The sequence below is a fragment of the Ochotona princeps genome, chromosome 24, assembly GCF_030435755.1.
Source record: "Ochotona princeps isolate mOchPri1 chromosome 24, mOchPri1.hap1, whole genome shotgun sequence".
NCBI classification, from domain to species: Eukaryota; Metazoa; Chordata; class Mammalia; order Lagomorpha; family Ochotonidae; genus Ochotona; species Ochotona princeps.
In genome coordinates, this window is record NC_080855.1 from 5,049,071 (window position 1) to 5,062,907 (window position 13,837).

Below are 13,837 nucleotides of genomic sequence, written 5' to 3' on the forward strand. Positions count from 1 at the left end.
GGGCTTCCTGTGCGGACTGGAGGTGAATGCAAGGGCCGAGGCACAGATGGCAGGCAGCACAGCGGAGCATCTACGACGTGGGCTGCGCCAGCCCTGGGGTGGTGCCCGCCGTGGCCGGAGACCCTGCTGCCTTCATTTCTTCAGCGACTCTGGTTTATTTCTCTAGATTTTCTTTGTTAATTTTGCACATTTTGCTTTTGTAGGAAATTGTCCAGTACCTGTGTTTTCCAAGTTTACTGGGGTGTAATTGTTTATTACATTCTCTTGTGAGTTTTTCATCCTGTAAAACAGCTTTGCTCCCAACCCCCACTCCCGTCCTCCGTCCTCAGTCCTCCCACCCTCCATCCTCCCATCCTCCCATCCCCGTCCTCCCACCCTCCTGTCCTCCCATCATCCGTCTTCTGTCCACGTCCTCCATCCTCCACCCTCCCATCCTCCCACCCTCCACCCTCCCATCCTCCGTCCTCCATCCTCTGTCCTCCCATCCCCGTCCTCCACCCTCCACCCTCCCATCCTCCGTCCTCCATCCTCTGTCCTCCCATCCCCGTCCTCCACCCTCCGTCCTCCCATCCTCTGTCCTCCATCCTCCCATCCCCCGTCCTCCATCCTCCCGTTCTCCGTCCTCCATCTTCCCATCCTCCCATCCTCCCACCCTCTATCCTCCGTCCTCTGTCTTTGTCCTCCGTCCTCCATCCTCTGTCCTCCCAGCCCCGTCCTCCACCCTCCATCCTCCCATCCTCTGTCCTCCATCCTCCCATCCTCCGTCCTCCCATCCTCCCATCTCCCGTCCTCTGTCTTTGTCCTCCGTCCTCCCGTCCCCCTGTCTTGTCCCTTCACCCCTCCCCTGCCCTTGAGCTGTCCTCCAGGGCCTGGTTAATTTCAGAGAAGCAGCTTTGTTCTTCCTGTTTGTCATTTCTTGCATGTGTGTGCCATTAACCTCTTCATTCCTGGATCTTGTGAAACGTCTGTTATGATTTCTGCCTTGGTGCCTGGGTTGCTCTGGAAGTCTCCTGGTTCCCACAGAGGTGGGTCTCCGTGTGCTGCCGTGTTGGGTTTGTTGCCTAGGGATTGGAGTCTGACCTGTAAGGGCTAGTTGCTTGCTGTTCGTCCCTTACTGGCCAGCTATGGTCAATTTTGCAAGCTTTCTATTTGCACTTGAAAGAGTATTTCATTTATTTTTGGCATAGCATTCAGCACATGTCTGTTAGATCAAGTTTGTTTATTGTCTTAAAAAGATTTTATTATTCACTTTTGGAAAGGCAGAGTGACAGGGAGGAGGGAGAGAGAGGGAAATGGAGGCTGTGGGAGGGACAGAGTGAGGGGTGTGCGGTGCAGAGGTGAGGTCGTGGGGGGACAGAGAGATGGAGCTTCCATCCGCTGGGCCCTCCCCAGATGGCCACTATGGCTGGGGCTAGGCCAGGCCAAAGGCAGCGGCCAGTAGCTTCTGGGTCTCCCACCCGGGTTGCAGGGGTCTAAACGCTTGGGCCATCCTCCACTGCTTTCCCAGGGGCTGGGGCAGGCTGCAGCCAGGAGCAGTCTGTCTCTGGCTGGGTGCCGGGGGTGCTTGGGCCTTCTTGGGCTGCCTCTCGGGTGGGTTAGCAGGATCTGGGTCCGAAGTGGATTCGTGGGAAGCCAGGCGTGGGTGCCCCTCTGCTAGCTGGCGGCCCGCTGAGCGCTCCACGCTCCCATTTGCAAGTCTCCTGCTTGGCAGGTCTGTTCCGGGAGGAGTTTAACACAGGCACGTTTGTTGTGGGCCCCAATGTCCTTTTACTTAATTTCACTATTTGGAGTAGATTTTTTTTGCATACTTTTTAAAAAATTTATTTTTATTGCAAAGTCAGATATGTAGAGAGAGGAGGAGAGACAGAGAGGAAGATCTTCCATCTGCTGATTCACTCCCAAAGTGGCCACAACGGCCAGTTCTGTACCCAACCAAAGCCAGGAGCCAGGAGCCTCTTCCAGGTCTCCCATACGGGTGCAGGGTCCCAAGACTTTGGGCCGTCCTTGACTGCTTTCCCAGGCCACAAGCAGGAAGCTGGATGGGAAGCGGGGCTGCCGGAATTAGAACCGGCGCCCATATGGGATCCTGGCACATTGAAGGTGAGGACTTTAGCCACTAGGCCACGCTGCCGGGCCCTTTTGTATACTTTCTTATCTAATTTTTAAGAAGATTTTGTTTATTTTGAAAGAATTAAGAGAGAGGGAGAGACCTAGAGCTTGTCCATCTGCTGACTCACTCCCCAAATGGCCGCATTGGACAGTGCTGGGCCAAACCAAGGCCAGGCCAGAGCCAGGGGCCAGTGCTGGGCCTGTTGTGCCCAGATTTTGAGATCTCCAGAAATCACCAGGAGTCTGAAGTCGATCCAAGTGTACAAGGATGGTTTATTCAAGCTCAGCGCGTCTGAGCCTGGGTTCTTGGTTGAGAGCAGGCAGCTGGCTGACCAACCGGCCAGCCGGCCAGCTGGCCAGCTGGGACTAACACCCCTTACCGGAGTGTGGCCCTGAACAGCACATTCCTAGGGTTTTTATAGGGGCAATCCACAATAGCTTGAAAAGGGGCCATTCCCAACAGCCTGCAAGGAGAGGGCAAATAGCACACATCCCCTACCTATCTCGGCCGGACAGCCCATGCCTCCAGCAACTAAGGGACGCACCCGCTGAATTACTTGGAGCCACCTGTGAGATAAGCAGACTTAGGTGGGCCTTGATTCAGAAGAATTGGGGCCCATCAGTGCCAAAGGTCACATAGGCTGTTTGGCCTGCAAGCTCACGCAGTTTCTTAGTAGCAATGAGCCATGAACAAATGGTTGGGATTTTGATACTGGGGTTCTTCAGGCCAAACCAAGGCTAGGCCAGAGCCAGGGGCCAGTGCTGGGCCAGACCAGAGCCAGGGGTCAGCGCTGGGCCAGGCTGAGCCAGTGGCCAATGCTGGGCCAGACCAGAGCCAGGCCAGAGCCATGCTGAGCCAGGAGTCAACATCTCCATCTGTGTCTCTCATGTGGGGACAGAGTTCTGAGTCCCCTTACATCCGTGAAGCCCCCAGGGCTGCTGTCTTCACTCCAGGCCCGTGGGGCCAAGTATCCCGGAGTTTGGGAATGTGGGATGGAGCCTGCAGTGGGCAAGGCCCAGCACCTGTCCTTAGCTGCCCCCGTGCCCCAGCCTCCCCCAGCCTCCCTTCCTGGCCCGATCACGCCTCTGCCCTATGTCACCGACCCCATGTTCTGAATTCCTTGTCCCTCCAGAGCCCTGTTCCCTGGCAATGACCTATGTGCTTCTCGCCTGACTCGGCCTGTCCTCTTATCCACACTGTCTCCAGCCCTCAGAGGGCACTTGGCTAGGCATCTTGTCCTGGTCTCACACCCTCCACTCCCTGGGCACTGGCCATCCAGCCTGTGCCCCGGGCATCTCCACTCCACCCTACAGCAGGGGAAGACCAGGGGCCCGGCTCCGCAGCTGGGCCCCTCTGTGGGCTGTGGTGTCCTCTGTGCCATCCTTGCAGGAGGTGCTTACGGGAAGGGCTGTCCTGCCCCCACATAGCACTTGGTGTCTCTTAGGCTGGTTGAGGCCACACTGCGTGAGCCGTTCTGTGCGCATCGTGGGTGAGGGCCGTGAGGGACCTGTTCTGCTTCCACTTGACACACGGTCTCCGCTCCCGTGCTGCAGGCTCTGCCGACACAAGTGCAGTGTGGCCTGTGACCCTGTGCCTGCGTGGCTTCCTTCGACTCGAGCACCTGGGCTCTTGCCGTCTGCTGTTCCTGTGCCCACGGCTTGCGCCAGGCCATGCCTGGTCAGTGCCCTGTGGCCTGCACGGGCCCACCTGCTGCAGCCCCTCCTTCCTGCAGGCCTTGCTCACTGTGTGACCGCTTCAGCCTTGGGTTCCGTCAGGGTGACCTGGCACGACCTGACCCTCCCCTACCACGCAGGCAGGCAGGGTGGCCATCATTCCCTGGCTGCCCACTCAGGGCTGGCACCTGGCGGGGGGCCTGCTTTTTAGGCCTTCGGGCTCCGGCAGCAGAGCCCCTGTCTGTTTTTCAGTCTGAGTTTGGAGTGGTATGGAGGGGCACTGAAAGCTGGAACCCAGTGAGACTGGAATCAGAGTAGCCACATCAGCCCCTCTGTAATGCCCTGAAATGCTTCCTGCCTGCCCCACCCGTAGCCCTGCGTGGGTGGTTCAGGCTGAGTTGAAGTCAGGGCGCCTGGCAGGTGACAGCCTCTAACACAGCAGCCCAGGCTGAGAAGCCAGGCCAGGCGGGAGAGGTGGAACTGCCTTGGAGGCCAGGAGCAGGAATCAGGAACCGGCCACTCCTGGCTCCTCCCAGGGGAAGGGGAAGGGGGCACAGGCAAGGCTAGGACGGATGGGCGGGCTGGGAGGGGCAGGCGGGCTGGGAGGCCTGGGACCGGACCAGCCACAGCCACCCAGCTTGGCTTGAGAATGAGCCCAGCAGTCAGGAGCACGGAGCCGGGGGCCTTGGGCGGGCCTCAGGCAGCATGGACGCCCTCCTCATCCTGGACAAACCCAAGCTGCATCTAGGGAGTGATCCGTGGATGGACGTGGTCCTGGGCGCTGGTGGACTTGTCATGTGCCTGGTCCTGAGTGCTCGGACCCGGGCTCCTGGGCCTGGTGCTGAGCTGGGCACTGGGATGGGGTTTCCTGCGAGAAGGCACGCAGAGAGGAGGCAGCAGCTGGGGTGCACCTGTGCTTCTAGTCTCCGTCCGTCCCTCAGCCCGGGCGGGACAGACACCTCGTGCCCCTGGGTGGGTGAGGCGGGCTGGTGCTGGTGCTGGTGTGTGCAGTTCTGAGTTTGCGGGGAGCCAGCCGGATGCTAGAGGCTGCTGGGAGGGACCAGGGGCCCTGACAGCCGTGCTGTCCAGGAAAGGAGGCAGGAAGGATGCCTCAGCCGACCCTGCCCCGAAGCCGGGCAGCTGAGGGCAGGTTCCGCACAGATGCTGGGGAAGGCACTCTGCTGCTCCCCACGGACTCTTGGGACCTCCTGGGGTTGGCCAGCCTCGCCCATGTGCTTGGCTGGTGTGCCGTGGTCACCTGTGTAACTCCTGTGACAACTCCTGACACGCACGTGTGCACCTGCACGTTCTGTGATTTGGGGAGAAAGCCGTGGGAACAGCTCTCTGCCGGGGCCCTTTCCTGCTGCGTGTAGGGTGTCCTGGCTGTCGGGTCAGGCACGTCTGCCTCCTGGCCTCCCAGCTTCATGCTGCCAGCTCAACCAAGTGGAGAGCTTTTTGTTCTTTGAGGCTTGTCTATTTTTGAGAATTGAAGTTAGAGGGAAAAAGAGAGAGCGGCAAAGAGATCTTCTATGCAGTGGTTCATTCGGGTGGCTTTGGTGGCCAGGGCTGGGCTCCTCCAAAGCCAGAGGCCGGGAGCTTCTTCCAGGACTCCAGCGTGGGTGTCAGGGATCGAAACATCTGGGCCGTCCTCTCTGCTTTCCCAGGCCATCAGCAGGGAGCTGGATGTGAAGTGGAGCAGCTGGGACATGACCTGGCACGCTGGCTCGGGAGCACGGCTGGCTCGCACTGGTGAATTTTGTTGCCATGAAAATGGACGGCTGGTGCAAGCAGGCCCAGCAGCAGGTGGAGGCCACAGGCGTCATGGGACCCAGTGTAACTTAGTCTTTCTGTCTCGGTAGCCAGGAACCCGTGTCCTGGGCCAGCTTCCCCATGGCTGACCTGGCTCCAGACCTGCAGCACATTCTGTTCTGGATGTCTAACTCCATCGAGCTCCTGTACTTTACCCAGCAGAACTGTCCACTCTACATGCAGAGCATGGAGGAGGAGCTGGACGTCACAGGTAGGGCTGGCGCCCCCGTCGCAAACAGGGCGAGTGTGCTGGCACCTCAGTGGCCCCGGGCCAGAGGGGCCACGGGAGCGGGGATGGGCTCGTGTGGGAGCTTGCTCAGCGTCCAGGCCTACTGGGGGCCAGTTGTGCAGGGGTGTCCGTGAGGTCTGAGTTGCTGGTTGGGTGCTCTGCTGCCTCCTGGGAGAGTCACTAAGGCAGCCCCACTCGGGGAGGGGCAGGAGTGGGAGTGCCGGCCCAGCCTCCTCCTGAGCAGGGCCCAGCCCCTCCTGACAGGGCGCAGCCCCTCCTGAGCAGGGCCCAGCCCCTCCTGAGCAGGGTACAGCCTCCTGAGCAGGGCGCAGCCCCTCCTGAGCAGGGCGCAGCCCCTCCTGAACAGGGCGCAGCCTCCTGAGCAGGGCCCAGCTCCTCCTCAGCAGGGTACAGCCCCTCCTGAGCAGGGCCCAGCTCCTCCTCAGCAGGGTACAGCTCCTCCTGAGCAGGGCCCAGCCCCTCCTGATCAGGGTGCAGCCTCCTGAGCGGGGCGCAGCCCCTCCTGAGCAGGGCACAGCCTCCTGTGCTGGCCTCACAGCACTGCAGCTGCACAGAGAGCTTTGCCCGTCGCAGAGTCGCACAGGAGAGTGCGGGAGTTGTGCGGGAGCTCTGGCAGGAAGTCCCCAGACAGCATCACGTGAGGGGGTTCTCACCAGGCTAGGGGCTTCAGGACATAGGAGTGTTTGGGCAGGACCTGGAGACAGTGCGGGGGGTCAAGAGTGGAGCCAGGGCCTCATGGCACTGTCCTGCCCTGACTCAGGCCAGGGCTATGGATGGCCTGCCCGTTTCCCCCACAGCTCAGGTCTGCTGGGCACGCTCAGGCTTCCCACCCACGCCCTCATGTGCTGGGCACTAGGGCTGTTCAGCCCTGTTCCAGCTGTGGCAGGCCCAGGGGACGTGCTTGGTGGTCTCTGAAGTTCCTGCATAGGCTGGGGGAGAGGCCATGGGCCAGGGTCCGTGAGGTGCCCCAGCGGTAGCTGTGGCTTCATCAGAAAGAATCCAGGAAGGCAGGGCTGGCATTGGGTGTGGGCCGGCTTCTGCTGCAGCACCCAGAGCCTTGGGTGGCTTTCCTGGGCCCACGTGGAGGCCTGTGGCACAGACACAGTGACCACGCGGGTCCGGGCTGGGCGTGGGCCAGGTGCGTGTGTGTGCGGGCGTCTGTGAGGGGCCTGGGGGAGGTCGAGCCTGTGGGAGCCGTGCCCACACAATGCCTTGAGCTGCGCTTTTTGTCTCTCACCGCCTGCTTCCCAGTGAGGGGCCCGAGCTGCCTCTCGCTGACCCGTGGGGCCTCGCCTGAGAAGGCCTAGTACTGGAGCAGGGAGCCTTCTGTGTCCCTGGGAACACTTGGACTGGGGCTTGTGGCCCTGTCCCTGCGGTGGACATGGGAGGCAGCCAGCTAGATGCAAAGAGGGGGCCGCCTCCCTGGGCCCAGGGTCTGCATCTGCCTGGCCCCTGGAGCAGCGTTGCCTCCTCCTGGCAGCCTGTCCTGCAGGGGCCCTGGCACCCAGTCTTTGTTGTCTCTCCAGGACCCTGGCCTGCGACCAGGAGATGGCCGGAGCTGCTGCTGGCCACGGGGCTGGGGGTCACAGCATCTGTCCTTCATGGGCTCTGTGTGTTAGGGTGATGGGCAACTCCCCTGGTTCTGGCTGCAACACTTGGCCTGGGGGACAAACCCACCGTCAGGCCCTCTGGGCTGCTGTCGTTGTGCACCCCCCAGTTGAGCCTGTGGTTGGGGCTTGCTCAGGGACCGCCTCCTGGGAAGTGCTGGTCCACTTCCCTGGCCGCTGCCTCCAGGCTCAGCGAGGATGGTAGTTTTGCCAAGGGGTGCTTGCAGTTGGTTGGGCTGCAGCCCCACCTCCCAGCCCTGTGGCTGCGTGTGTGTTTGGTCTGCCCTCCTCAGCCTTGGGCCTCTGTATGGTGACTTGGAGCCTTCTAGAAGGAGGCTGGCAATGGGCTTTGGAGCTGACAGACCCCATGGCCCCGACCGCCTCCAAGCCCAGCACCAGGGAGCAAGGAACCCCAGGGGATGAGGGAGGCTGCTGCTCTGCTGGCCTGAGGGTCTGTGGGGAGGGAGCCATTGGCTGTGACCGCTGCAGGAGACGCAACATCAACAGCAAGAGGTGAAAATGTGCCTAGCCACACTACGCCAGCCTCAGGGCCTCTGACTCACAGCCAGCCCCCGGGTGGGGCACCTGCACTCTGCTGCCCGCCCAGCCTTCTTGCTCTGGCCAGGTGGTGGGCAGGTGTGGATTTATCCCAGCCCAGGCGGATGCGGGCAGGGCCCGGGCGGTGCGGCCGGCAGGTCAGGGCCGTGGTGTTTCCGCAGGTTCCAAGGAGTCGCTGTTCTCCTGCACGCTGACGGCCAGCGAGGAGGCCATGGCGGTGCTGGAGGAAGTGGTGCTGTACTCCTTCCAGCAGTGTGTGTACTACCTCTCCAAGGTACTGCACGGGGCCTGGTGCCACCTGGTGCCTGTGTGGGTTGTGGTGGGTGATGCACCATGATCCTGCATGGGACGCTTGGCCCTGAGCCAGCGGGGAGCTTGTGATGGCCCTGGCTGAGCCCCTGCACCTGTTGTGTTCCCAGCAGTCCCTGCCGGGCAGGCAGTGTGCCTGGTGGGGGCTTGTTAGGTTGTGGCCACAGGTGGCCTAGCAGTGGCTACCACTCCTGTCCCCCATCCCCAGTGCCTGTACGTCTGCCTGCCGGCCCTCTTGGAGTGTCCTCCATTCCAGACGGAGCCCCGAGACAGCCACAGCCCAGCCCCGGTGCTGCCGGAGGAGCTGCGCCGCGTTGTGGCCGTGTACCAGGCCGCCCTGGACCTCCTGAGGCAGCTGCAGGTGCATCCCGAGGTCGCCTCCCAGATGCTCGCCTACCTCTTCTTCTTCTCGGGGGCACTGCTGTTCAACCAGATCCTGGAGCGGGGTGAGCGCTGTGCCCAGTCCCTGGCCCCGCCCCAGCCGATGGCACAGGGCCACGCCCTCTCATAGGGCTGGGGCGGGCTCGAGGTGCCCCCAGATGCTGCCAGCCTCCACCCTGCCTGGCCACCTGCAGCAACGCTGGCTGCTTCCAGCCAGGGAGTCTGCTGTGGGCAGTGAGGACCAGAGCGGGGACAGGTCATGGCCGTAGGCAGGGGTGGGTGGAAGTCAGAGGTCTCGGCTGGGGCCTGCTGTCAGGAGTTGCTGCTACTGCGGCCATCAAACCCTCTCCTCCCTGCCCTGGGCCCACCACCTGCATGGCCCGTCCCCTGTCCCAGAAGTTGGCCAGAGGGACCGCTTGCCTTGGACACGGATGCTGGACTTGCATTTGAGCTGAGTGGGAGGATGGGCTCTGGGACCCGTGGGTGCTGGGAGGCCCGGGGTCACCCGTGTTCCCTCTCCAGGCCCGGCTCTGAGCTGCTTCCACTGGCCTCGTGGCGTCCAGGCCTGCGCACGCCTGCAGCAGCTGCTCGAGTGGACGAGGAGCGCTGGCCTCGGGGCAGCTGGGGAGCGCTTCTTCCAGAAGCTGTCCTGCACCCTCCACCTGCTGGCCACGCCCAGCGCCCAGCTCGTCCAGGTAGGTGGGCGCGTGGCTGTGGGAGTTGAGGCAAGTGTATTGGAGTCACAGCTGACATACCTGTCCAGGATGCAGAAAACTCAAATTTCTGTTAATATCTCGCCAAGTTCCGGCCTGTGACCCCATGACGACGTCTGCGAGGGGAAGGGAAGTGGCCTGGGCTGTCCAGGGAGTGGCTCAGACACGAGTGGAAGCAGGGAAGAACTGTGAGCCAGTGGTCAGCAGAGCCAAACCCTGACCCCAGTGCAGCCATGGCCCTCAGAGTGACCACACATCCCCCAGCTCCACGGGGTTCACCCGCCCTCTACCCTCCGCACTCCTCCTTGCCCTGCGGGTGGTTCACGGAAGGGGAGCTGGTGGCTGGGGTCAGTTGCTGCCTGGGAAACCTGGCCATGCTCGGCTGCTGCTGTGGCACTGGCGGCCTCGATGCTGTCTGGGACGGCCAGTGTGACTTGGGAGGTGATGCTCAGTGGAGCAGGCTCCAGCGTAGGGCCAAGCACCCCAGGGCCTTCTCTGTCGCATCACGCGAGGAGTCCACTCACTACCTGAGGTCCAAACAGCTCCCCCTGCTGGCAGAGAACTGAGGCCTGGCGGGCTTCTGTGTGTCCCTTGGTTGTGCTGCAAACACGCCGATACATTCACAACTGTGCTTTACTGAGGGCTGGTGGGGCAAGGAAAGTGTGCCTAGCTGTGGCGATGGAGCAGCGGGCAGTGCCCAAGCCCCGGGGCAGAGGGCAGGAGCCACAGCCCGTGGGGCTGAGCACGGGAGGCTGACGGCCACTTGGAGCACACTGGCGCCTGGGCTTGCGACCTGCGTATCCCTGGGGAAGGCCTCCCTGGCAGGGACTGTGCCAGGTCTGTTCGCAGGCAGCTGAGGGTCTGGAGGCCGGAGCCCCATGGCTCTGCCTGCTGCTGTGGGGTGCAGGCTGTGGGGGGGGGGGGCTCTGAGGCCCCGCTGGCTCCCCTGGACAATGGCCAGCATTCTGAGCCTCGGAAGGGAGGGTGGACATTCTGCTTGCAGACAGAATGCCCTGTAGGAGTGTGGCGTGGCCTCGCCGCCAACCGCTGCGGCCGAGGGGGCCTCCGCTCAGCTCCTGGTGCCGGAAGCAAGCAGCAGCGGGAGGGGCCTGCGCCTGGGTGCGGCACCGGGCCGTGCAGGCTGCAGGACTTCAGGGCCCTGAGATGCTAACTCGTGCATCTATGGGGTCCTGGCCAGCACAGCGCCTGCGCCGACAGGGCACTCTGGCTGGCTTATCCCTGTCTCCTGGTCCTGCCAGCTGACTGACCTCTTGGTCTGTGCGGTGCCCGCTGCTGGGTTCACGCCCTGCTGGGTCCCATGCCCTGGCCTCCTGATGCATACGGCTGCACCGGCCCCTACACAGGGCGGGGCCTTGGAGATGGGGCCCAAGTCTAACACATCTGTGTATATCCTTGTACAAGGAGCGGAGGGTCGTTTTATTTTAATGCACGTGTGTGCTGACCGCTACCCATCCGCCTAGCGGCGATGGAGCTTTTTCCACTTGCTTCACGTTGGCCCTCGCGAAGTTTAGGCTTTGGGGAATTTCTGGATTTCAGATTTTCAGGTGAGGCATACTCAACCTGAATTAGAGAGCAGCGAAGGCTCAATGAGGGTGTGAGTCCAAGGGAGGAAAGCCGACAGGCACGGCGACAAGGCCGGAAGCCAAGGTGGCGCCGGAGCAGCAGGGGTCAGCACTGACACGGGAATTAACACAGGAGGGACTCCCCAAACCCAAGAAGCACACACGGGTTACAGAGACTGCGCGCCATCTAGAATCCTGCCCGTGGAGACCGAAGGCCAGAGGGACTTGGCGGTGACTCATCCTAAAGTAACGCCATCAAGGCCCAGGTGCCTGCAGAAAGGGGGCTCCAGCTGACCTGAACCCCCTGCCCCCCTCAGCACCAAGGCTGGAGGGAACCCGACAGCGCCGCCAGGTGGCTGACATGGGGACAGCTCACGTTGAGGAGGCCAGCATGGGGCGCTCTGGTGTGACCCTTACCCAGTAGAGTGCTTCAATGTGGATTTCACAGACCGCTGTCCCTGGTGACCACACACAGGAAGGCCACCCTCCCAGCAGCGCCACAGGTGGAAGCAGGTCTCCATGAGATGCCGAGGCCACCCCAGATTACAGTGGTGTGTGGGTGGGGTGCTCTGGTGCCCAGGGCCAGGAACCCTGCCTGGGTCTCACTGCACACAGGGCTGGGCTTGGGCTCCCTTGTGCACCAGCAGGCCTTTGACCTCAGCTCTTCCTGCTTGCCAGATGAACTGGACCACCCTGCGGGCTGCCTTCCCCGCCCTGAGCCCAGCGCAGCTGCACCGGCTACTGACACAATACCAACTGGCCTCCGCCATGGGCCCCCTGAGTGCCTGGGAACCTGGCGCCCAGGACAGCCCCGAAGCCTTCCAGCCAGGTGAGGAGCAGGCTCGGGGCCGGGCCCAGCACCTGCTTCCTTTGGCCTCCTTGAGGTGGGTGAGGAACCCCCTTCCTACACCTTCCTGCCAGGCTCACCTTGTCTCCCTCAGGGACTGGTGATCTTGGAGGACAGGGCAGGATCCCCGTGTACACCTAAGTTCCCAATCCAGGCTCTGATGTCTGTGGGGCAGTCTCGAGGGGGGCCTCTGGTGGCCGACCAGGGAGCGAGCGGTGGCTGTGCAGCCCAGGCGTGTACCACGTGTGCATGGATGCCTGCTCATGGGGTCTGTGGCCACGTGTGCACACGCCAGCTGGTGGAGATGTGAGTCCGCACCCCACGCACACGCCATGGGCAGGCAGTGCGGGCAGAGCGACCCCACAGGCCTGGGCACCTAGGGAAGCTGCCGGGGCACCTGGGACTGGGACACCACCTGCTGTGTTGCTGGTGGGCATGAGCCGCAGCTGTCTGCCCTCCCCCCCAGAGGACATCCTGGAGTCCTACGAGCACCCCCCGCCCATTGTGCTGCCCAGTGAGGGCTTCCAGGTGGACCTGGAGGCTGACTGCGTGGACGATGGCATTTACCAGCACCTGCTCTATATCCGCCACTTCCTGTGGAACCTGCGCAGCCAGGCCAGCCCCAGCAGTGGGCCTGCATGGCCAGTGCACACCGAGGTACCAGGTGGCTGCCCTCAGTCCTCATGGGTGGGGTGGGGTGGGGTGGGGTGGGGTGGGGTGGACAGTGCAGCTCAGAGCGCCACGGGCCCTGCAGGGGCTGCAGAAGCCCGACGGATGCCTTGGAGGTGTCCTCTGCTGGTCCCGGCAGCCTCTCCCTCCTCTCTCTCAGGGAGTGTCCCATGCCATTCCCGAGGGCCAGGGAGCCCAGGACGCTGTGCCCACGAGCTCCTCCTCTGCGGGGGCTGTCAAGGCCCAGGGTGCCCTGAGCAGGCAGCCTAGCCGTCTAGGCCGTGGGGGCTCCCAGACTGGGACTCTGCAGGTGGACTCCTCGTGCCTGCTCACGCCTCCCACCACCCCACTGGGCCTTGACCCCAGAGGCTCCGAGTGGCCAGAGCCTGGCCTTCCCTGTGGCCAAGCACTGCCGGGACAGAGGAACGGACCGGGCAGCCCCCGGGGAACAGCTCCAGAAGGTGAGGCGAGCGCTGCCCTGGGCAGGTATGGCTCAGCTTGGCTGTGGCTCGGGGGCGGGAGGTGGCAGGAGCTGTGTCCGAGGGCCGGGGGCCCCTCCCTGTGTGCTGACGGCCGCTTAGAGAAGGGCCAGGACACGGCTGCAGTCCCGCCCAAGACCTGAGGCCCTGTCCCAAGTGTCACTGCGCATAGGGTCTGCTTAGCAGCAGTGGCCCTCAGGACTGCGGCTGTAGGAGCAAGGGGACAGGAGAGGCCACACAGGAGGAGCCCCAGGAGCACTTCCTGTCCAGTGGGAGGACTTGGAGGCAGAGGGATAGGGCCTCCAGCGGCAGCTCTCTGCCCCGCAGGAGGCTCAGTGGTCCCTGGGGACGAGGCCCCTGCTGCACCCTCCTGTGGCAGTTCTAGCATGGATGACTTCTTCACGGTTGAGCTGGAGCGAGGCCCATTGGGGCTGGGCATGGGCCTGATCGACGGCCTGGTGAGTGGGCAGGCTGGGTGCAAGGGAGGGGGTCCCTCCCAGGCAACCTCCTACCCGGGGCCTGCTGGCCTCCGGGAAGCGCCCAGTGCCTTACTGCAGGCCACCTCCCCTTCTGCCCAGCACACGCCCCTGGGCTCCCCAGGGCTCTACATCCAGACGCTGCTCCCTGGCAGCGCCGCAGCGGCCGATGGGCGGCTGTCGCTGGGAGACCGCATCCTGGAGGTGGACGGCAGCAGCCTGCTGGGTGTCAGCTACCTAAGGTACAGGCTCCCCACTCCTGCCCTCACCAGCCCAGCTACCTAAGGTACAGGCTCCCCACTCCTGCCCTCACCAGCCCAGCTACCTAAGGTACAGGCTCCCCACCCCTGCCCTCACCAGCCCAGCTACCTAA

At 63.0% G+C, this 13,837-nt stretch overlaps 1 protein-coding gene across 1 annotated transcript in view; it reads left to right on the forward strand.

Annotated features, from left to right (window-relative positions):
• RADIL (Rap associating with DIL domain) overlaps positions 1–13,837 on the forward strand; it is a 60,425-nt gene that overhangs the window by 45,791 nt on the left and 797 nt on the right. The window contains exons 6-14 of the mRNA XM_004598141.2: positions 5,643–5,803; positions 8,169–8,281; positions 8,525–8,762; positions 9,220–9,392; positions 11,672–11,822; positions 12,307–12,497; positions 12,670–12,970; positions 13,316–13,446; positions 13,567–13,706. Coding sequence (XP_004598198.2) covers positions 5,643–5,803; positions 8,169–8,281; positions 8,525–8,762; positions 9,220–9,392; positions 11,672–11,822; positions 12,307–12,497; positions 12,670–12,970; positions 13,316–13,446; positions 13,567–13,706 — 1,599 coding nt within the window. The remainder of the gene's footprint in view (positions 1–5,642; positions 5,804–8,168; positions 8,282–8,524; positions 8,763–9,219; positions 9,393–11,671; positions 11,823–12,306; positions 12,498–12,669; positions 12,971–13,315; positions 13,447–13,566; positions 13,707–13,837) is intronic.